The sequence below is a fragment of the Monodelphis domestica genome, chromosome 1, assembly GCF_027887165.1.
Source record: "Monodelphis domestica isolate mMonDom1 chromosome 1, mMonDom1.pri, whole genome shotgun sequence".
NCBI classification, from domain to species: domain Eukaryota; kingdom Metazoa; phylum Chordata; class Mammalia; order Didelphimorphia; family Didelphidae; genus Monodelphis; species Monodelphis domestica.
In genome coordinates, this window is record NC_077227.1 from 374,137,401 (window position 1) to 374,161,050 (window position 23,650).

Consider the following 23,650-nt stretch of genomic DNA (forward strand, 5'->3'; position numbering starts at 1 on the left):
AGACGTGACTGGCAAATCTGATTTTAAACTTGGGATCAATGGCTCTTCTCTGTCTATGACTTCTTAATTCTAGTTAGTCTCTGTGGTTCTGGGCCTCAGAGGCTCTAGGTGCAGATAGGGGAATGAAAAATGAGCTTTCTACAAAATAAAAATCAATGCAACTTTTCCAAACTTGAGCAGGGGTCAGGGCCGCTGGTGAGTCTCCTCCTCACTTGGTCTGAGCGGAGGCCTCCTGAATCCCAATGTATTTTATTGACAACAAAGTGTCTTTCCTTCTATTTCAGTTAAAACAAATTATATGGAAAAGGGCAATGTAAAATTCTCCTTGAAAAAGATGAATAGAGAGAGTCTGGCTGTCATCTCAGCCACATTTGGGACACTGGGGACAGGTATGCAAGGACATAGATAGATTGGAGAATTTCTTCCATTTGAAGAGAAAAATATCTTTTTTTTTTTTTTAGGAAAAAAAAACCACCACGACAGTGACATATATTTATGTTTGCTGTTCTTTCCCCACCCTAGTCTTTTTTCTTTTTCTTTTATTCTCTCCAGTTCATAAAGATTGTTTGGTCAGGGGAGGTACTGAAGGTTTTGTAAAAATACGAAGGGAGAAAAATGTTAAGAAACACATTTGACTCATCAACTTGAGAGATGAGGAGATAATCAGAAAGGCCTGGAATTTTTGCCACGAGCTGGGACGTGACAAGATATATGTGGCCATGATGACTCCCTGGAAATATACCTAGACAACTCCTTTCTCTAAAAGCCCCAAGGAGTTCTCTCTCTCTCTCTCTCTTTTTTTTTTAATTTTGAGGAGGAACTTGAAGGAGAATGTTAAGGAAGGGGAAGGTTAAGTAGAAGGATGAGGAGAAAGATAAATGTATTTCAGGATGAATTTCAATGTCTAGGAAGATCCTTCTCTGCCCTAAGGAACTGAAAGGCTTATGAAGACACGCATGGGCCAGATGTCCAGTTTGGGGATTCTAGAGGAAGGATAGAAGACATGTAAGGAAGAGGATGGCTAGAGAAGGAAAACATATAGTCCCTAAGGAGGGCCAAGTCTGCAATTTGGTCTCTGGAGCCCCTCCTACCTTTACACTGGAAGCGGTGGGTAGGTGTTGTCAACAAGAGCCTGTCTGCCATATGGTCAGGGCTGCTGCACCGGGCAATTCCTGGCTCCTTGTAGCCTGCCTTCACCCACTCCGAAAGCCATCGTAGGCTGCAGTCACAGTGCAGGGGGTTGGTTCCCAGGGCTCTGAAGAAGCATTCATATCAGCTGTTAGGCTTCTCCTGACTTCAAACTTCTTGGTACACATCTCATCTTTTAGGAGTCAACTCAATGTTAGCTCCTCTTACTATATGCTGATGTGCTTTTAGCTGCTCAAGAGGGCAAATCATTAGGAGGTTGGAGCAGTGATCAGTGAAGAAACGAAGCTGCAGAATTCTTAGACACTTTGGCCCCACCTAGGCCAGGCTGCCTGATGACCTTTCCGTCCTAGAACCTTTGCTCTTCTCCTTGGGAAAACTGCCTTCCCCATACTTAATGGAATTCTCTTCCTCTCTTTACAGTTCTGATCACCTCATTACCAGGAAGCTATTTTGAACCTCAGCTAATCTAGGCATCAGTCTTTCCTCCATATTTGATGTGTTTGGAGGGGAATTCATTCTGCAGCGGAGACTCTACTATAGAACAGGTCAGAACTTCCTAGGGAGTTCTAGAAACACTCAAATGCCATTTCCCAAAGGACTAGCCCAAACTTTAAAAATTAAGATGTTTAGTGCTGTCTAATGGAGAGAAATCTTGTGGTAGCTATCATGGAATCTAGGTTTTGCTCCTTATTTTGCCATTGCTTGTTGTGAGACTTCATGTATATAGGATCTCAATATTTCTTTAAAAAATAAACAAAACCGAAAAAACAACTTCATAAACACCTAACAATTCTCTACCTCATAGAGGCAGAGAGAAAGTGTGGAAAACCAAGAAAAAGTATGCAGAAGCCCTTCTAATTTTGGGAAGAGAGTAATCAGCAGTATTATCCTTCCCTGATTCTTAGCTGCCACAATCATACATTTCCAAGGTTCACAAAATTAGCCATGAAGCTGAGGACTTGAAAAATTCATTCTTTTATTTCTGAGAAGAAATATTGCTTCACAATTTAAAAAACCCACTAAATTTATTCATGGAGTCATAGGATATTGGAGCCAGAAAGCATCTAAGATGTTTCTGACTCTAGATAAGGTGAAATGAAAGGAAGGTCCAGATGGAGAGTTTTCTTTCTGAGACCTCTGACACCATAATCTTGGGTAAAGGAGGCTGAGGGACCAGTCTATAGATGGGCCAAATCTGAATGCTTGAACTTCCCTGGGGAGCTGTCCTCATGGAGGTCATGAAAAAAAGCAGACAATAAGACTGGGCCAAGATAGGAGAATCCTGGAGTGTACCTCACCAAAAAAAAAATGAGGCTCATTAATCACAGACATTTTCCCCAAGCACATTTCTCAAAAAGTCATAGACTGGGGCCTTTGGTGCACTTATAACCACATTAGCTCCATCAGACTAAAGGTTGTAAAACAATGACATGGCGAGTATTCAACAAGGCACTTATTGATTCCTTTCAGTTTAGCAAAATTAAATATGAGTGTGTAAGCCAACAGCCTGGAAGTGGACTCAATGCATTCATTCAGTAAGATAAACTAATTCTAAAGTATGTGTATATGTGGGTGAGTGGTGTGTGCATCTGGGGAAGCCAGGGGAGGGGGAAGGGAGAAAAGGAGTAAGGGAAGGGGGAGTGTACTTACAGATGGGAAAGAGAGGTCAGGTCATTAAATGAGCCCTCAGGAACACTGGAAATGTCATTGCCATGAAGAGTTCTGGAGAAGGGATAAATTGAAACATGAAAATCCAACATCCTGGAATGCCATCCATCCCGTCTGCATCTGTTGTCTGTTATTTATACCAAAAATCCTATTTCCCACCTCTTTACTTTTGTACTGATGCATTGCTCCTTCATATCCACATCACAGAATCCCTCATTTGATTCATAACACAGTGCAACTGCCTGCATGAGACCTTTCCTGATCCTCACAGGCCTGACTGAACATGTCGGACCTCTTGAAAGAACTTGTGTAACTTTGGACATACTTTTTATTTACTTGACTTCTGAATTTTGCTATTTTTGTTAAGGCACTATTCTTTCAATCGCCCTGACTCGTAACCTCAGACTTATTAAATGCCTCACCCTTCTTCACCCTACACATCTCATCAGTTGCCAGATCTTACTATTTTTGTATCACCCCAACATCTCTCACATCCCTTCTCTCTCTATTCAGCTACTACCTTAGTTCAAGCCCTCATCAACTCCCACTGAGACTACTGAAACAGCCTGGCTCAGCACTCTCCTTCTGCTGCTACCAGAGTGCTTTCTCTTAAGTGGAGATCTGAGTTTTTATGAATTGATACCAGGGAAAGTGAGCAGAACCAGGAGAACATTTTTTTCCTTTTCTCTTTTTTAAAATTTAGAATATTTTTTCCATGGTTACATGATTCATGATCACCCTCCTCTTCCTTCTTCCTCCTCCCTTCCCAGAGCCCACAAGCACTTCTTTTGGGTTATACACGTATCATTGTTGAAAGCCTATTTCTGTGTTATTCATATTTGGGGTAGAGTGATCTTTTAACATCAAAACCCTAATCACATCCCGATCGTGCTACATGATCAATCCTAAGTTTTTCTTCTGTGTTTCTGCTCCCACAGTTCTTCCTCTGGATGTGGATAGCATCCTGGATCATTGCATTGCTGCTAATAGAGAAGTCTATTATATTCCATTGTGCAATAATGTATCAGTCTCTGTGTACAATGTTCCAGGAGAACATTTTTATGGAGAAACAGCAATACTATAAAGATGAGGAACTGAGAACAACCTAGCTATTCTCAGCAACACAGTGATCCAAGACAATTTATGATAAAAAATGTTATCCACTTCCAGTGAAAGAATTTATCTAGTCGGAATGCAAATCAAAGCACACATTTCAAACTTTTCCTTTCTTTCTTATCCTTCCTTCCTTCCTTCCCTTGGATTTTCTTTCATATGGCTAATATGGAAATGTGTTTTGCATGAATATATATTCATATATATACACTAAATTGCTTGCTTTCTCAGGGAGAGGGGAGAGAAAAGAGGAGGAGAGAGAGAATTTGGGACTAAAATTTTTTTAAAATGAATATTAAAACTGGTTTAAATAGCAAAAAATAAAATATTTTTTAAAAAGTAGAGATCTGAGCATGTAGTTTTCCTATTTGATAAACTCCAGGGTCTCCCTATTGCCTCTAGGAATAAATAAATGTAAGTTCTTGTTTAGCTTTTAAAGTCATTTATAACCTGGTCCCAACCTATCTTTCCAGACTCAATGGACATTACTCTTGCTCCTACACACTGTGACCCAGTCACATTGGCTTCTTTTGGTTCCTAACACAGCTTCAAATCTTCGGTCTCTTTGGCTTTGCACTGACTGTTCCCCAGGCTTTTCTTCTCATTTCCATCTTGTCAGCTTCCTCTTTCCTTTAAGATGCTGCTGATGCACCATATGAAGCCTTTCCCGATTTCTTAAGCACCCTCTCAAACTTCTTGTATTTTAGTACTTTGTTTTATATTTATTCTGCACACATTTATATATGTCCTTGTTGTCTCCTCCATTAGAATGAAAGGGGGCTCCTTAAGAGTGGGGGTAGTTTCATTTTTTATATTTGTTTTCCTAGCACCTAGAATAGTACTTGGCATATAGTTGGTTCTTAATAGCTGCTGAATACTTCGTATCCTTACCAAGCTAACATTTAGATAGTGCTCTAAGGTTTATAAAATGCTATATCTATATTATTTCATTTGTTCCTTGTAACAGCCCTATAAGGTGGGTGCTATTATCAGCCCCATTTTACAGATGAAGAAACTTAGGCTGAAAGAACATGACCCACCAAAGATCACTCATTTAGGAATGTCTAAGGCAGGATTTGAACTTAGGCTATCTTGACTCCAAGACCAGCATTTTATCTGTCTAAGTGACTGACACTATATCCTATTAGTAAAATGAAAGGTCTTTGAGGGCAGGGACTGCTTTATTTTTGTCTTTGTGCTCCCAGGATCTAGCACAGCATCTTGTATGTAGCAGATGTCTGATAAATATTTGTTGATTTTCTTACACTGTATTTGTTGAAATACAACCCTTCGCTATACAAATACTTGTATATGAATGCAGTGGAACCTTCCTGGAAGGTAAGAATGTGGGGAATTCAGAGAAACCATTTGAGTCTTAAAAGAATTAAAAGACTGAAGAAATCAGAACCAGGAAAATAAATATACAATGAGTACAACATTGCAAACAAAAAGAACCAAAGCCTCAAACTGAATAGTTTTGAACTTATGAACAAAGTTAGCTCCCAAAAGAGCTAAGAAAATATACCTCCCTCCTTTTACTGTAGAGTGGGAGAAAATGAATACAGGACATTAGATATGTTGTCATACACAGTCAATATGTTGGGTTATTTTTGCTGACATATTTAATTTCCTCTTTCTTTTTCCATTATCCTGTGAGCTCCTTGAGGACAGGGACTGACTTTTACCTTCTTTCTGTATCTCTAGCACTTAGTACAGTACCTGGCACATAGAAGGTCCTTAATAAATATTTATTGATGGATTTTAAATCTTTGCTATAATAATAATATGTAAATAATATATATATAATTTATACTTGTATATACATATAAAACATATATGTATATACATATCTTCAAGGTTTGCCAAGTGCTTTACAAAAGGTAAGGAAAGAATAGCTTTGGAAATGAATGTGATATAAAACAAACACTATCAACCAAAATAAGATGGCATTAAACAAATTCTACTCATGCTCTCGGATTCAACTCAAATTTTACACCTTTCATGAAACTTTGACCTAAAAATGCTAAAAAAAAGTTCTTCCCTAAAAATGATCTTTCATTCTTTTGAACTTCATAGTAGCCTGTGCCTCTATCCTACAGTTCTCACATTCTATTTTGTACATTTATTTGCATGTCTATACCCCATGGCTAGATTCTGGACTCCAAAAGGGTTATTAAATCTTTGTATCTCCCTGAGGACCTAGAACAAACAATAGTTTGAACACAGTTAATACTTACTAAAAATACATTGAATTTCATCAGATTTATGAAAGTTACAAATTCCATTAGCTCTCCCAAACTGGGCAGAAAGCTACTATGCAGTGACAGCAGTGTATATATGGTTCAACTCCACTTTCCCACCTCTACACAAAGCCCTGATGTTTATACTAGCAGCTAACACCTTCCTTGTGTCAGGAAAAATCTTGAAACCAAAATCTTATGAAATTTGCAGGAGACATAAAGCTAGGGGATGGTTAACACATCAGATTCCAGAATAAGGAACTAAAAAGATCTAGAAAAGTTATGAAATCATAACATGTCCAAAATGATGAAATTTAATAGGGATAAATATAACTTGAATTCCTACAATAGGATAAAAAAATCAAATTCACCAATATAAGAAGAGGAGATATAGCTAGAAAACAATTTTTTTTTCTGTAAAAAAGATCTAACAACCAACCATATCATTACCAAACTAATAGAAATTACACGATCATCTCAATAGATGTAGAAAAAGTCTTTGAGAAAATATGATACCTATTCCTATTAAAAATACTAGAAAGCATAGGAATAAATGGGTAATTCCTTAAAATGGCAAGTAGTATCTATCTAAAACCATAATCAATTATCATCTTGGATAGGGTTAAGAAAGAGTCCTTCCCAATATGATCAAGAGTGAAGTAAGGATACTCATTATTGCCAATAGTATTTAATATCATATTAGAAATGCTAACTTTGTCAATAAGAAAAGAAAAAGAAATGGAAATAATTAAATTAGGCAATGAGGAAACTGAACTATCACTCTGCAGATGATGTGATGGTATATTTATAGAATTCTAGAGAATCAACTAAAATTAGTTGAAATAATAACTTTAGCAAAGTTGCAAGATATAAAATAAACCCACATAAATCGTCATCATTTCTATATATTACCAACAAAGTTCAGCAGCAAGAGATAGAAAGAAAAATTCCATTTAAAATAACTCTAGACAATATAAAAAATCTGGGAATCTATTTGCCAAGACAAACACAGGAATTATTTGAATACAATTACACAAAAACTTTTCACACAAATCATCAGATCTATACAATTGGAAAAATGTTAATTGCTCATGGATAGGCAGAGCTAATATAATAAAAATGACAATTCTACCTAAATTAACTTACTCAGTACCATACCAAACAAACTATCAAATATTTTATAGTTCTAGAAAAAATTATAAAATTCATCTGGAAGAACAAAAGGTCAAGAATATTAAGGGAATTAATGGAAAAAATGTGAAGGAAGATGGTCTAGCAGGACCAGATTTCAAACTGTACTATAAAGCAGTAATCATTAAAAACAGTCTGGGACTGGCTAAGAAATTAAATGGTTGAACACTAGATTGGCTATCCAATATACAGGGGTAAATGACCTTAGCAACCTAGTGTTCACTAAACCCAAAGATCTCAGCTTTTGGAATAAAAACTCACTGTTAACAAAAAAACTGCTGGGAAATTGGAAAACAGTATGGCAGAAATTAGGTATAGACTAGTATTTCACACCCTATAGAAAATGAGGTCAAAATGGGTATATAATTTAGATATAAAGAGTGATGCCATAAGTAAATTAGGGAAACAGATCTCAGAGATCTTTGGAGAAGGGAAGATTTTATGACCAAAAAAGGGGGAAATATTTGGGCATTATAAGATATAAAATGAATAATTTTGTTTACATTACATTTAAAAGCTTTTGTACAAAGAAAATGAATATAACCAAGATTAGGAGGGAAACAACAAACTAGGAAAATTTTTTAGAGCAAATTTTTCTGACAAAGGTCAGATTTCTCAAATTTATTGACAACTAAGTCAAATTTATAAGAATACAAGCCATTTCAAATGACAAATGGTCAAAGGATATGAATAAGCAATTTTCAGATGAAGACATCAAAGCTATCAATAATCATATAAAATGTTTTAAATTTGATTGGAGAAATGCAAATTAAAACAATGCTAGGGTAACACCTCACATTTATCAGATTGACCAACATGACAGTAAAGGAAGGTGGTAAATATTGGAGGGGATGTGGCAAAATTGAGACACTAATGCATTGCTGGTGTAGTTGTGAGCTGACAATCATTCTGGAATGCAATTTGGAACCATGCTCAAAGGGCTATAAAACTGTGCATACCCTTTGATCTGGTAATACCACTCCTGGGTTTGCATCCCAAGGAGATATAAAAATGGAGGAATGACTTACTTGTACAAAAATATTTATAGCAGTCCTTTTTGTGGTAGTAAAGAACTGGAAATTGAGGGAATTTCTATCAGTTGGAGAATAGCTGAACGAATTCTGGTACATGTTTGTAATGGAATTCTATTGTTATAAGAAATGATAAGCAAGAAAAAACCTGGAAATATCTGCATGAACTGATGCAGAGTGAAATAAGCAGACTGAGAGAGAACATTGTACATAGTAACAGCAATATTGTATGATGATCAACTGTGAAAACTTGGTTACTCTCAGCAAAGCAATGATCTGGGACAATCCTCAAGGACTCATGATGGGGAATGTTATCCACCTTCAGAGAAAGAATTGCTAGAGTCAGATGGATGTGGATCAAAGAATATTATCTTTCACATCAGTGTATTTACAGTTTTTGGGTTTTTTTTGGTTATATATAAGTGTACTCTTACCACAATGACCAATATAGAAGTGTGTTTTGCATGATGATAAAATAAAATAAATAAAAAGATCTGGAGGTTTTAGTTAGTGTCAAGCTCAATATGAATCTATAATAGTAGCTAAAAGGGTTACTGCAATGATGGAATCCATTAAGAGAGGTACAAATGGTAATGAAAATGGCAGAATCTCTTCCCTGGAGATTCTCAGAAGCTGAATGACAATCTACATGCTTTTGGTTTGGAGCTGTCCAATCTGGAGAGAAGAGATCACCTCTTATTTCTCCACATTAAGGTTAAAACTGTGAGATACTTAAAAAATTAATTATTGACAATATCCAGTGGTTTATTTTCTTTGTATACTATCCATAATAATATAAGAAAACTTCTAATCTTTATCTTGCAGCTGGTTCTCTGGCACTGATGATGGATTTAGCCAGGAATGGTCTGGGACCGGTCATATAGGTGAGTGGACACCATGCATGTGAAAATTAACATTTCAGAATTGTCAAGGACCTTAGGGAACATCTACGTCAATCTATACTCGAAAACAAACTTCTTTTTCAGTTTTTCAGACAAATGTCATACAGCCTCTACCTAAATATCTACGGTTCTGGGGAACTCATTGCTTTCCAAGTTAGCCCATTTTACTTTTTCATAGCTTTCACTGTTAGATTTGTTCTTACACTGAGCAAAAGTTTATTACCGTCTATAATTCTCAACCACCGCTCCTTATTTTGTTCTTTGATGCCAACAGCACAAGTCTAATCCTTCTTCTATGTGACAGTTCTTCAAATATCTGAAGATAACTGCCCTGAGCCCCGTAAGTCTTCTCTTCCCCAGCCTAGAAATCCCTAGGTCCTTCAACTGATCCTTGTAGAGCGTGTTCTCCAGCTCTCTCAGTGACCTGGTTGCCCTCCTCTGTATGTATTTCAATTTATCAGAGTTGTTTCTGGGATGTGGCATATTGAACTGAACACAGTATTTCAGGTATTGTATTTGTGTGTGATTGCACGTAAGACTCAGATTCACCTCCGTGTTTGAGTGGATCTCTCTGACTGTATTACAAAGGGAACCAGAAATTATTTTTCGATAACGTTCCTTGTTTTGCCCCCTTTCCTCTTCTACCCTTTATCAGTACAGACATCTGAAAGATGTTTATGCATTCATACTTGTATATGGTGTAACTACCTTATAGCCAGGGGCTGAAGAGTCTCAGCAGGAAGAACAATTAGCACATTCTTAAATCTGAATTTCCTTTTAGTGAGTCCTTTGGTGAAGCATTAATCATGTGCAGTTTAAATAAGAATGTGTATACCCTGATTATGAAAGCAATGGGTGAACATAGGTCATATCTGTGAAAATTCAGATACATTTAAGGAATTTCAAACACATTTTTCATGTATTGGTGGGCAGGCACTACCCACCACTGATTATAATGATTAAAGTTCTTAATAATAGGCGCTAATGACTTTTTTCCTTCTTTAGCTCATTTCAAACGTAGTAACCCTCAATAAGTACATTCAATTATAGAAATGAATTAAAAACAAGCATCCATGCACTAATCACTTTAATAAAGTACGAATGTTTTCAGTTAAAACAAACCATTATCCTTGACAGCAGAACGATAAACATGACAATATCTGATGAACTTGCCATCTTTTTTCTTTAAGCCACATAAAATTGCATTTGGTCTTTGCCTATGACAAATGTTTTTTTTAATCCTTACTGTCTTAGAATCAATACTAAATATTGGTTCCAAGGCAGAAGAGTGATGAGGGCGGGGTAACTGACTTGGCCAGGGCCACATAGCTAGGAAGAGTCTGGGATGACATTTGAAACCAGGGCCCCCTCTCTCTAGGTCAGTCTCTGTCCACTGAGCCATGGAGCTGCTCCTTTGCCTATGATTTATTCATGAATATAAAAATACATTTGGAAAGGTTATCATCTCATCTCAAGGCAATGGCTTTGCTGAACTTCTCTTCACCAGTGCAGAGTTTCCAAGGGATGTAGCAGCATCAATACACTTTCCTTCAAACTTCCTTCCATCCCAGGCAACAATCTTTGTGCAAAGTAAATGTGACAGAAAAGGTGGCTGGGTCCACTTATTCACCGACTGTCCAGGAGCTGGTGGCTATTACAGAGGAGGAGGAGGCCAGGGTGGGGACGCTTCTAACTGCTTTTATAGGAGCCATTTATTCCCCAATTCATCTGATTATTTATGGATCATACAGGCCCTTCCATGCCATTTACTCAGATGGCTTCAAGGCTCCTCACTGTTTTGCAAATGAACTTCAGCCACACTGTTAATCATTTCGGAATGAGACCTGGGCCCCTGGAGGGGAACAGGCAGTACTAATTTAAAAACACCGAATGACCCCAAGGTAGCTTTTGGGGCTGGGACTTCTCTCCCTTACACACCCATATATTAGCTCTGCTGCAGAGAACTCTATAAACTTTCTACAGAGTAACAGATTGTAATTCATGGGCACAAAGCTGCCCAGAACTGCGCAGTCAGCAGATTCTCTCCTCTCCTTACCACCTCCCTCTTTTCTTGGTCCCCCATTTCCCCAAAGAAGAAATCCTACATTTCAAAAACCCAGCACTAAGCAAAAGCCAACAAGTCAAAACAAGGACAGGTTCTGGGAATCTAATTTATTCTCTTCAGTCCTGTGTACTCCTTCCTCTGAGCAAAGCAGGACTCTTTCTAGGTCCTTAGGACGTTTGTTGCTCAGGCATGTCTGACTTTTGGTGGCTCCATTTGGGGCTTTTTGGCAGAGATCCCAGAGTGGTTTGCCATTTTCTTCTCCAGCTCATTTTAGACGTGAAGACATTGAGGCAAACAGGGTTGAGTGACTTGCTCAGGGTCATGCAGCTAATAAGCATGTGAGGCTGAATTTGAATTTTTTTGACTCTGCTCTTAGCACTTATTTGCCTTTTCTCTGCTTCTGCCTGACTCTGGGCAAGTTAGGGAAATTCAGGGTTCAGTTAAGGTTCATCTTTTGACAGAAGGCAATCCTACCACAGCCAGTCAGAAATCTGGTGTCTATAGTGGCCCTAGTCTCATTGTTTTAGAGTTGGGAGGGATCTTAGGGGCCACAGAGTCCCATTCCTTCCTTTTAGAGATAAGGAAACAGAAAAATGAAGTGACTTGCCTGGGGCTACACAGTGAGAACGCATTTAAGGTGTGAACCCCAAGTCCAAAGCTCTCTCCACTGCCCCACCTAAGAGGCTCCAGGATGATATTGCTCAGGTGCTTATGAGATCATCTGTGTGTATAATGAAACCCAGAAACCCAGGGAAGAGCTGGAGGGTCTAAAAGAGGTGTGAGGGATGGGATACAATCGTAGCCCTAGAATATGCCCTTGGGGGGATGCCAGCCAGAAGCTGGTAGGGGCAGACACTGGCAGGTCATCACATAATTAAGTTTCTGGATATACTCACCTATCTTCCAAACATAACAGTTCTAGATACCAAGAAGCTGAAATAACAGCTAGTGTAGCTACTGATGCAGCGGCTAGCCCTGCCTCTCAACAACAGGATCATAAAGGGATTCCAATAGTCTTACAAGTACAATTTTTGAGACCGGTTTGGACAATCAACATTCATTTCCTCCCTCTCACTTACCTTACAGCTCCCTGGCCAAAATCAATGTATGTACTGCTGTGTTTATTTTCAACAGGACTGCTTTCTGGGTATTGACTTCATTTCAAGGACAGTCTGGCACAGTGGATAGAGAGCCAGCTGCAGAACCAAGAAGACCTGGGTTCAAGTTCTGCCTCTGATATATATTAGCTGTTTGACTCTAGGCACTTTATCTATTATTGTTTTAGGTAACTCTCAAAGTCTAGGAGTTACGGGAAAAGTGTTTATCTGCATTGCTAGTGAGAGTTTCCTCTTTTGAGAGTTTCCTATACTAATGATTAGAGGCCATGGAGTCCAATTCCTTGTTTTTAGAGATAAAACAGAAAAGTGAAGTGACTTGTCTGGAACTACACAGTCAAGTAAGTATTTGAGGTGTGATTTGAACTCCAAATCCACTTCATTGCTCCACCTGTCTTACCTAAGATGCTCCAGGATGATGCAGGTTCAGTCCTCTCCATATTATAAGAATGAGTATGTTTAATTTTAAAGTGCATCCATCTTCTAAGAGCCTCACAAATGAGAATAAACTAAAATATTGACCACAATGGGCAAGGTGTTGTGTTGAAGAAGGAAGAGCAATGGAAGTTCCAAGTGGGTGACCATGGATCCAAATCTGATCTCCAATATTTCCTAGAAAGGTGCCTGTGGTTTCGAAAGTCAATTCATCTAAGCTTCAGTTTCCTCATCTGTAAAATGGGGATAATTATGCCAATAGTGCTTACCTCATAGAGTTGTTCTGAGAATCAAATGAGTAAAATGATGTAAAACTGTTTGTAAACTTTAAAATGCTTTGATAATATCTGCTGTGATGAGTACTCTATATAAGTATGTGAGGAGCAGTTAGGTGATGCAGTGGATTGAGTGCCAGACTTGGTGTCAGGAAGACCTGAGTTCAGTTTCAATCTCAGACACTTACTAGCTTGTGTGACCTTGTGCAAGTCACTGAACTCTATTTCCCTCAATTTTCTCATTTGTAAAATGAACTGGAGAAGCAAATGGCAAATCACTCCAGGATCTTTGCCAAGAAAACCTCAAATATAAAGAGTGGGACATGAATGAAAAAACTTAACAATAACAATAGACTCCTGGACCTCTGGCAAATCATTTCTTCTCTCTGGGCCTCAGATTCTTTATCTATAAAATTAGGGACTCTAAAATCCCTTCCAGGTCAAACAGTTTTCTGCCTCTGGGATGATGTTGCTAAAAAGTCTCAGGTGGGCAGCAGCTATAGGGACACAAGAATATCCACTGACAAGGGTGGGATGGGAATGAACCATGCACACTGGGGTGACTGTCCACACACCTACACACACACAATGAGTTATTCTGACCCCCACATGAGTTATTTTTGATTGTCCACATACATGCATGAACTATTTGACCACACATACATACATGTACTTACACATGCACACACACATGCACACACTCTATCCAAATCTGGTGGGGCTCAGCTGACAGCATCGAAGCCACTTGAAGAAGTGGCAAGTAGGAAGAAGGTCAGAAATAAGGAGCAGGAGGAAGGGATGGACGGACGGAGGGAGGGAGGGAGAGAACTCTGGCTCAGCTCTGGCCAACAAGATGTACCTTTCTCCCTTTGTGTTAAGCTGGAAATGGGGAAATTGTTTTGCTGATGTTTTCTTTTCTGAAAGTCTCCTGAGAACGTGGATAATAAATAAGTGACAATAACAGATTGCACACTGTCAGTCCTGGGCACTTCTTCTCCTCTGGAGAATTGATTTTTAATAACAACGCAGATGACATGTGGCGGGAGTAGTAGCTGACACCAGAGTTTTGTGGGCTGCAATAAATCATATCAATCTGGAGGCTCCTGAATGGGCACAGCTACTGGGGATCCATTTCACTAATGTCATCGTGTACCGGCTAGAGTGGGCAGCTGGTTAACAGGTTTGGAGGTAGGGAAGTGCCACTAAGCTGTTCTGAACAATATGAATCTAATATAAGAAGACACACAATGATAATAGGCCTAATAAATAATCACAATAATAGGTAGCTAGGGTGTCACAGTGGATGGAGCACTTGACTTGGAGTCAGGAAGATCTGAGTTAGAATTCTAATACTTTCAGCTGTGTCATTTGTCTTAGTTTCATCATCTGTGAAATGGAGTCAATAATGGCAAGGGTTCTTTTGAGGCTCAAGTGAGATAATACATGTATATTTCTTAGGAAACTTTAAAGTGCTATGAAAATTATAGTTATTATTATTTATTATTGTTATCAATAATTTATTTTTTAAACCCTTACCTTCTGTCTTGAAATCAATACTGTTTACTGGTTCCAAGGCAGAAGAGTGGTAAGGGCTAGGCAATGGGGGTCAAGTGACTTGCCCAGGGTCACACAGCTAGGAAGTGTCTGAGGCCAGATTTGAACCCAGGACCTCCCATCTCTAGGCCTGGCATTATTTATTATTATTAATAAGATTTGGATAGTGTGTGTGCGCACATGTGTATGTATATGTATGCATGTGTGGTCAAAATAGTTCATGCATGTGTGTGGACAGTTATAATAGCTCATGTGGGTGTATTTAGACAATCAGAATAACATGTGTATGTAGTAAAAAAAATGGGGGGCAGTTAGATGTCTCAGTGGATTGAGAGCTCAGGGATGAGGAGTCCTGGGTTTACATCTGGCCTCAGCCACTTCCCAGCTGTGTGACCCTGGGCAAGTCACTTGACCCCCATTGCCTAGCTTTTGCCACTCTTCTGCCTTGGAACCGATATATAGTATTGATTCTATGATAGAAGGTAAGGGTTTAAAGAAAAGGAGGTAGTGATTGATATTAGGAGCTAGAGTGGCCACCTAATTTTTCCTACTCCTAAGTTGGGTTTTGATATAAGATTCTTTCCTTTAGGCTAACCCAGGCTAGCTGACAAGGAGGCCCTTGCACCTCTTTCTGAAAATAGTCAGTTTATATTGGGAGACACCAGGCTACCAGGGTGAGGAATGAAATAAAATTATTCCCCGGCTTGTAACCACACAGTCAGATGAACCAAATGTCACCTCCCCTCCTTAGCTGGCTAGGGCATACTCACAACACTCGAAGAGACCGCAGGCCATTGAAGGCATGGATTGGAATGCAGCGCAGCTGGTTGTAGCTCAAGATGCTGAGGAAGGAAAAGACCCGACTGTCACAGCCTGCTGTTTCATGAGTAGCCGTGGGTAAGGTGCAGACTATGTGGGCTAGGTGTCACCAAGGCTGTATACCAAGTCCACTCCCTCCTTGGGTAAGTCTCTGGGACTCGCTGTCTCCGCCTCCAAGCGGTGCGCACTCAAAGCATGCAAAACTGACTGTAATAAAAGTGGCTTGAACAAAGTGTCATCAGACTGGAAAATTCACTGTAGGTAGAAAACTCCTCCACTAAATAAGAGGAATTACAAAACGATTACAGATATACGGATGTTCTCCTCTGTGGATTATAGGACCCAGCTCCCCTCCACTGAAATGATGGAGAGGCCACTTATAGTCTTGAGAGGAGAAAAGAGGAAGGACCAGAGTTTGGGTGGATCCCCAAGGACAGGGACATGGACAAGAGTTTTTCAAGGCATAGGCCCATTAGCATCGCTAAGTTCAAGTTGTTTGCCTGGGTAGAACATAAGCTGCTCAAGGGCAGGGACAATTCTCATCTTGTATATTTGTATTCCGAGCACCTAGCACCCTCGCCACAAAGAAGGTGCTAATAAATCTCTGTGGACTTGAACTGCCTTGAATAACTGCCCACGGCGTGTGGCCATTAGCGATAGATCTTGTGTCTGCATTGGGGTGTAGGGATGTGGGGGTGAGGCAGAGATGGGGTGAAGGGCCACAAGCTTGGAGACGAACGCTAGTTGGTTGTGCTACTTACAGTGTGGAGAGCTGAGTCATGTTGCTGAAGGTGTAATTGGCCAGGACGCTGATGCTGTTATTGCTCAAGTCACTAGAGAAGAAACGGACAACAGAAGAGTCACAGCTACCCTTGGCTCAATGGACCGGGAATGTCTGATGGCCTCAGTTTCCCCCTCTCAGTGCAGCTCACTGTGGCGAAAGGCCACTTCTGTGTGCTCTCATTATATGCAGCTTTCAAATATCGTTTATGGCCCAGGACCTCGCCATTTCCTAGTCCCCCAATTCATGTTCCCCTCAACTGTCAATGCCTCCCTCCCATACTTTGTATTTGATGGTTTGTATGCATTTATATTTATTTTCATTATATTTGTCACATATATATAAGTGTAATGGTTATTTGGTGAAATGGCAATAATTGGTCTTGAGGAAGCTGATACTGATAGACAGATGAGTGAGGAAAGCTAGGGGTCCTGCCCTCATACAAGTATACATATATAAGCACAAATATATGTATTTTTGTTGCATGTATGTAATATGTATTATGGTATCTATGTAAATATATGTATGTATATATGGAAACACATATTCCCATAAGGAGCTTAGATTCTGATGGGGGAGGCAAGTACACACACATATGTATATATCAATCACATATATACATGTATGTATATATACAAACATAAATGTACATTGTAATATACATGTGTATACACATACACATATACACAAACCTGTTGTCTCCTCCATTAGAATGTAAGTCCCTTGAAGGTAGGGGTTGTTGAGTTCTTTGTATCTATATCCCCAATTCCTTGCACATAGTAGGTGCTCGAAAAGTGCCTTTTATTATTGAATGACTGATTCTTTTCCGGTCTCACTTGTCCACAGGTCATTTCATGGGGGCAGGGGAGGGGGCGCCCTGGCGGAGGAGAACCTCCTCTTCTCCCTCAAGGTGACCGTCCTGAACGTCCTATCTTTGTTGGGGCCGTTGGAGGTTCAAGGGGCAACAAGGACATTTAGTAATAAGCACCACAACTAGTTTATGGGCTTCTTGGTACCTCATAACAAGCCAACCCAGATTTCTCCGGCTCAGCACAGGGCAACTCAGATCTTCACTCAAAGAGTCTTGTGTATCTTCAGAGAGGCAGTCCAGGCCTGGTTACTTATTGAGAGAGTGAACTCAGTTCAAGACAGATTCTTCCCATTCCCAGTTTAGGCTATGTGCTTGGAAGGAAAGGGGGGCAGGAATAAGCAGACTACCCAGGGTTAAGATATTTGAAACCTGCCACGTCCTGCTGGCATGTAACTGGGCCCTTATAGTGAGATAGGGGCAAAACTCTGTGGCAGGCTCCATCACACCAAGCATGGGGCCCACTGAGCTAACCTCCCAGCACCAGGGGGGAAATAAGAATCTGATGTAGTAGCCACCCAGCCCCAGGCCCCTTACATTAGTGTCAGGTGTCTGAGGGTGGACAGCTCTTTAGGTACAGTTGTTAAATGGTTTCCTTCCAGGTATCTGGAAAAAAACAACAACACACACAGTAAAGGGAACTAAATCACACAAACACATACACACACAGACTTTCAGGCAAGGACTCCTGAGACATGAGGCTCTGTTCCCCATGTATTATGAATGGAAATAAGGCAAAGAGGCAAGATTTATGGGAAGATGGGGGGAAAAAGACTCCAACTTTTTGAGCCCAAGGTTGTTTCTTTTCACAGGGGAACATGTGAGTTCCATTTTTCAAGGCCCCTACTTTGCCCAGTGCTAACCTGGGCTTCCTAGGATTAGTCTGCAAAGCTCGACTATAAAAGAAAAAAATATACTATACTTTCTTTCAGGGACAACAAAATAGTGTTCAAGGACATACAATACACACTTGGAAGGAAAAAAAGGATTTTTAAAATGTCCCCCTTACTGTCAGCTGAGATTGCTATTCCAAAATCTGGGACATTATGTGTAGTTATGGTTGCCGGAGGAAGACTGTGAGGCACAGGGGACAAAGGATTCCATTTAGAGTAAGGAAGACCTGTGATCAAGTCTTGTCTCTGATACAGGTTGTTTGGCTTTTGTTTTTGAAGAGGACTAATGACATCAAGAGGTGATTTCTGGACTTGGGCATGAAATGGATGTGAGGCAGTCACCCTCCCTGTCACTGAAGTCCAGTGGCAAGTCAAAAGTCAAGATGATTAGTGATGGCCCAGGATGCGATGGATGACCTTGTCTTTGATGCCTGACCAAGCTCTAAAGCTCCAAACTGTTCTCATCTGCCCATTCTGCAGGGGGAAGGCTTCACATGCTTGGAGTAGACATCCCTGAACCCCACAACAGGTTTGAGGCTGATGGTTACCTTCCTCTCAGAACCTCAGCCATTCAAGTTTCATTCCTTTCCAGGCCAAACACCAGACTTTTACCATCTTCCTAGGCTGACTATCTCTCTTTCTCTCCTCTCCTCTTCTATTCTCTTCTCTCCTCTCTTCTCTCCTCTCCTCTCCCCTCCTTTCCTCTCTCCTCTCTTCTCTTCCACCCCCACCTTCAGAAGTAGGCTCTTTGAGAGAAAGAACTTCCCTTCAATTTGTATTCCTATTCTTAATTCTTAGAAAAGTGTTTTACAAATAATAAGAGCTTAATAAAGTCTATATATAAAAATAAATAGAAATATAAAATAGTCATATAAATATAAATATAAAATAGTCATTCTGCTGCCTGACTATTTTAGCTACAATTTAAATAGTGGGTTAAAAATAGGCTTTTCTATGTTTTTTTTAATGGATTGAAATGGTACATGGCCAGTGGTACAGATATTGAGTTGTTTCTCAGGATACAGATTTATTGAAAGGCTTAGACATTTTGTGTAGGTGTGGCTTCCTAGGGCTTTGGTCCTTTGGACAGAACAAAGCTGAAAGCTATGGGAGTGGGGCTGCTCGGAGGAGAACATCTGAGAGACTTTGCTACTGAATTCTTCCAGTTAGGGAGATAAAGCTTTATTGGGAAGTGGCTTAGAGGAGGGAGGGTGCAAGGTGTCATGTTAGGGAAGGATTAGAAGCATCAAGTGGGATAAATAAGCCACGTGGGTGCTAAAGAGCAAACTATGGGTGCATTTCACCTAGGTAGACTAGCTACCAAAGAACTACCATTAAGAAGTCTGCATTCAGCCAGGAAGTGACTGAACATAATGTCAGACAGCCATACACACAGGTATATTTTCTCTCTTCCCATTCTCCTCTTCCATTGTGTTACCTAATTGGAGGCAGTAAACATTGTTGAATCATTTCAGTTGGGTCTGACTCTTCAGGACTCCAGTTGGGGCTTTCTTGGCAAAGATGCTAGAGTGGCTTGCCATTTCTTTCTCCAGCTCATTTTATAGATGAAGAAAAAGAGGCAAAAATGATTAAGTGACTTGCTGAGGGTCACAAAGCTGGTATCTGAGGCCAGATTTGAATTCGTGAAGAGTCTTCCCAGCTCTTAGGTCTGTACTTTATCTACTCTGCCACCTAGTGCTCCAGTGGATTATAGATGTGTCAGAAAGAGATTTGGCTTGTTCTTTTTCATCTCAGCAGCAACAGGTAAGGGCAGGACACTGGAGTCCAGGGAAGTCTTGTCCACTGATTATGCTTAACCATAATAACTAATAATTATGACTGGGGATATCTTTGATGAATTTGTTGTTAGATGCTGGAAACAACAGACATTTGTATAGCATTCTGAAGTGCTTTAAAACATTTATTATCTCATTTTTCTCTTTCACCTCAAATCTCATTTCATCATTACATCAATCTTGGGAAGTAGCATTGATGATATTATTATTATATTTTCATATGATATTATTAATAAGTATAAAACATCATAATATTTGTTGTTATAATACACAGGTATCCATTTCACATTTGGGGGGTTAGGAGTACAGTGCCCCTGGAATCTAGAAAATCCATGTAAAATTTTTTGGTCCTCCATTCATATCAGAGAAGTCTGAATTTTTTCTTTTTCTTTTATGAGGTATTTATAGGATCTGATTTTAAAGATATTTATTTATTATTAAAGATATTTATTTTTATTTATTTATTAATTTATTATTAAAGATATTATTTATAGGATCTGATTTTAAAGATATCTCTACATTTCTAGCCTTTAAGTGTCATCTGCTGGCTTTCACCTTCTTTTTGCAAACTTTAACTTTTTTTTAAAATAATATTTTATTTGATCATTTCCAAGCATTATTCATTAGAGACAAAGATCATTTTCTTTTCCTCCCCCCCCCCCTAGCCGATGCGTGATTCCACGGGGTATCACATGTGTTCTTGATTTGAACCCATTGCCATGTTGTTAGTATTTGCATCAGAGTGTGCGTTTAGAGTCTCTCCTCTGTCATGTCCCCTCAACCGCTGTAGTCAAGCAGTTGCTTTTCCTCGGTGTTTCCACTCCCACAGTTTGTCCTCTGCTTATGAATAGTGTTTTTTCTCCTAGATCCCTGCAGATTGTTCAGGGACATTACACCGCCACTAATGGAGAAGTCTATTACGTTCGATAGTACCACAGTGTATTAGTCTCTGTGTACAATGTTCTCCTGGTTCTGCTCCTCTCGCTCTGCATCACTTCCTGGAGGTTGTTCCAGTCCCCATGGAATTCCTCCACTTTATTATTCCTTTTTGCACAATAGTATTCCATCACCAACATATACCACAATTGTTCAGCCATTCCCCAATTGAAGGGCATCCCCTCGTTTTCCAATTTTTGGCCACCACAAAGAGCGCAGCCATGAATATTTTTGTACAAGTCTTTTTCCTTATTATCTCTTTGGGGTACAAACCCAGCAGTGCTATGGCTGGATCAAAGGGCAGACAGTCTTTTAGCACCCTTTGGGCATAGTTCCAAATTGCCCTCCAGAATGGTTGGATCAGTTCACAACTCCACCAGCAATGCATTAATGTCCCTACTTTAAACTTTAACTTTTTATTTATTTTCCCTTTAAAAAAGCAATTGTGTGTATTTATGGCATTAAAAGATAAAATGTGAATTTTATGCAATACTATACATCTATTTTATGCATTTCTGAATTCCCAAACATTTTCTGTGTCATCTGCTGGCCTTTGTCTGTCACCTGTGACTTCTGCAAAACTCACCCCAAATTCTCATTTAATTTCTTATGCTATTCCTTAATATATCAAAACCATAATAGGGAAAGTTGTAATGTGGAAGCGGCTTGACCAGATTTGAGTCCTACATCTGTTACATATTTGTCGTGTGATACTAGGCAAGGCACTTAATGTCCCAGTGCCATAAGTGATTCTATAAAAGTGTGAAGTGTAGAGAAGATGCCAATTTATATTAATAGTCTGAGTTTCCTCACCTGAAAGTTCTTTTTACCAGAGAACTCACAGGTCTACTATGTAAAGCTCAGGAACCTGAGGATGAGGTATGAAGTCATTATTTATGGTCACACAGCTCCTAAATATCCAAGCCAGGATACAAATATAGGTCTTCCTGACCCTATCCTGCTTCTCTGACAAAAGAAATTCCACAAAATCTCTGTCTGGAGTTTGGTTGTCATCACTGATGGCAGAGTCTTGGATCATGCAATTCTTTGGTTTTAGGGCACCTGAATTCACAGGGTGAAAGAATAATGGACTCCAAACTGGAAAGTTTCTTAGAGACCACCTAGTGCAGTCCTTTTATTCTACAAATGAGGAAGCTGAGTTCTAGGAAAATTAAATGATTCACCCAAGATAACACACAGATGGTAAGTGTCCAATGTGGGATTTTTACCTAAGTTTTCTGACTGCAGAACCAGTGATCTCCTTTTTGGCACCACAATGCCTATATTTCCATATCCAACCATACACATTGCAAATAACTACTTATGACAAATGGGGGGAACAAAGTAAAGACTCTCAAGACGTTGCCTGCACTGTTGCTGTATGACTATCATGAAGTGGAGGAGGTGGGAAAGAATTAGAAGAGAAAGCTCATCAATTTTCTCTTCCTCTTATTTTTATTCCACCTCACAAAGAAATCATTCCAATCTGAAGGTCACATCATATTCCTCTCAAATGCTTTGCTGTTTGACTCTCTAGTAGGACCGTTGGGCCCTCCTGAATAAATAGGGCCTCTTTTCCACATACTGCTCCATTGTCTGTTATAGCTTCCCCTCACTGTTGTCCCCATCCCACCTCCCCTCCCCATCTCCACTTAGCCAGGCCTTACCCATTTATGTCAGAAATCATAGTTCATAAACCATTAGAGTTGGAAAAGGGCTTAGGAATAGCTCACTTGTCTGATGCAGCAAGCTACTGGCCAAGTCAGGGCCCAAACTAGGTCTTCATCTCCTAATCCAATATTTCCCGTGATGTCAAGTGTCATCACCATCAAGCCCAGTTTGAAACCACCCATGGTGATCTCATTCTGCTCTGAAAGCATAGAATCAAAAGGTGTTAGAATTGGAAAGGACCACAGGGACCATGTGGTCCAGGCCTCTCATTTTACCTATGAAGAGACTGAGGCGTAGAGAGACAGAATACCATCATTGGTTAATGCCCCCTAGTTAGCTAATGGAAGGAATAAAATTTGTATCCAGGGCTTTAAGCTCTTAGCCCAGTGATCTTTTCCCTGTAGTAGAAACCATGGATACCTTTCATTTGGCATACCTATCTAGCACCTTTTTAACTAACACAATATCAGCTCCTCGAGGGCAGGGCTGTTTTGTCTTTGTGTCCTCAGAACCCAGCACAGTGTCTGGCACATAGTAGGAGCTTTATTAATTGAATGAATGCTGTATAAACATCCTAAACTTTAGAAGCCTTTCTAAGTGTGTCTTTACAGTTTACTGATGGTGCTTAGAGCAGGCATGGGGAGGGATGGATGTGACTTGTACTTAAAAAAATTACTAATAGAATTTGTTTCTAGGTATCTATCTGTGTCCTGTACTGGTGAGAGAAGGACCCTGCCTTAATGATGTATGATCATACATGCATCAAAACAGGGTCAGTGACACAATTCGTAAGAGAAAGAAAAGGGAATCATCTGGGTTGGCTACTGCTCCACACTTTTAACACTTTGTTTCTTTGCCTGCAATATTGATTTCCTTGTTCTCATTTTCAACCATCTCATTCCCATCTTGGGGATCACTGCTTGTAGAAAGGCAAACAGATACAGAAAAACAAGAGTAGTCCCAGGGAATATCATCCATGCTTTAGATAGGCAGCACAGATAAAAGGGCTCCCATTTTTTAAAATGGCAAAATGAGGTCCATGGAGAATGTACAATTGCTGAGTGCTTCTGCCTACTGCTAGATGTCTAGTGCTCTTGTCTACATGGATCCTGGCCCTCATTTAAATCAGGTGGTACAGAATCAAAGCT

General features: G+C 39.7%; 1 protein-coding gene across 3 annotated transcripts in view; it reads right to left on the reverse strand.

The window, feature by feature from the left end:
* The window catches only part of SLIT3 (slit guidance ligand 3), an 821,799-nt gene that overhangs the window by 65,019 nt on the left and 733,130 nt on the right, over window positions 1–23,650 (reverse strand). For all 3 annotated transcript variants that reach the window (XM_001380272.4, XM_056811560.1, XM_007473987.3), the window contains 5 exons: window positions 17,744–17,812; window positions 16,319–16,390; window positions 15,509–15,580; window positions 2,800–2,871; window positions 1,092–1,255 (listed from right to left, as the gene is read on the reverse strand). In XM_001380272.4, coding sequence (XP_001380309.1) covers window positions 1,092–1,255; window positions 2,800–2,871; window positions 15,509–15,580; window positions 16,319–16,390; window positions 17,744–17,812 — 449 coding nt within the window. The remainder of the gene's footprint in view (window positions 1–1,091; window positions 1,256–2,799; window positions 2,872–15,508; window positions 15,581–16,318; window positions 16,391–17,743; window positions 17,813–23,650) is intronic.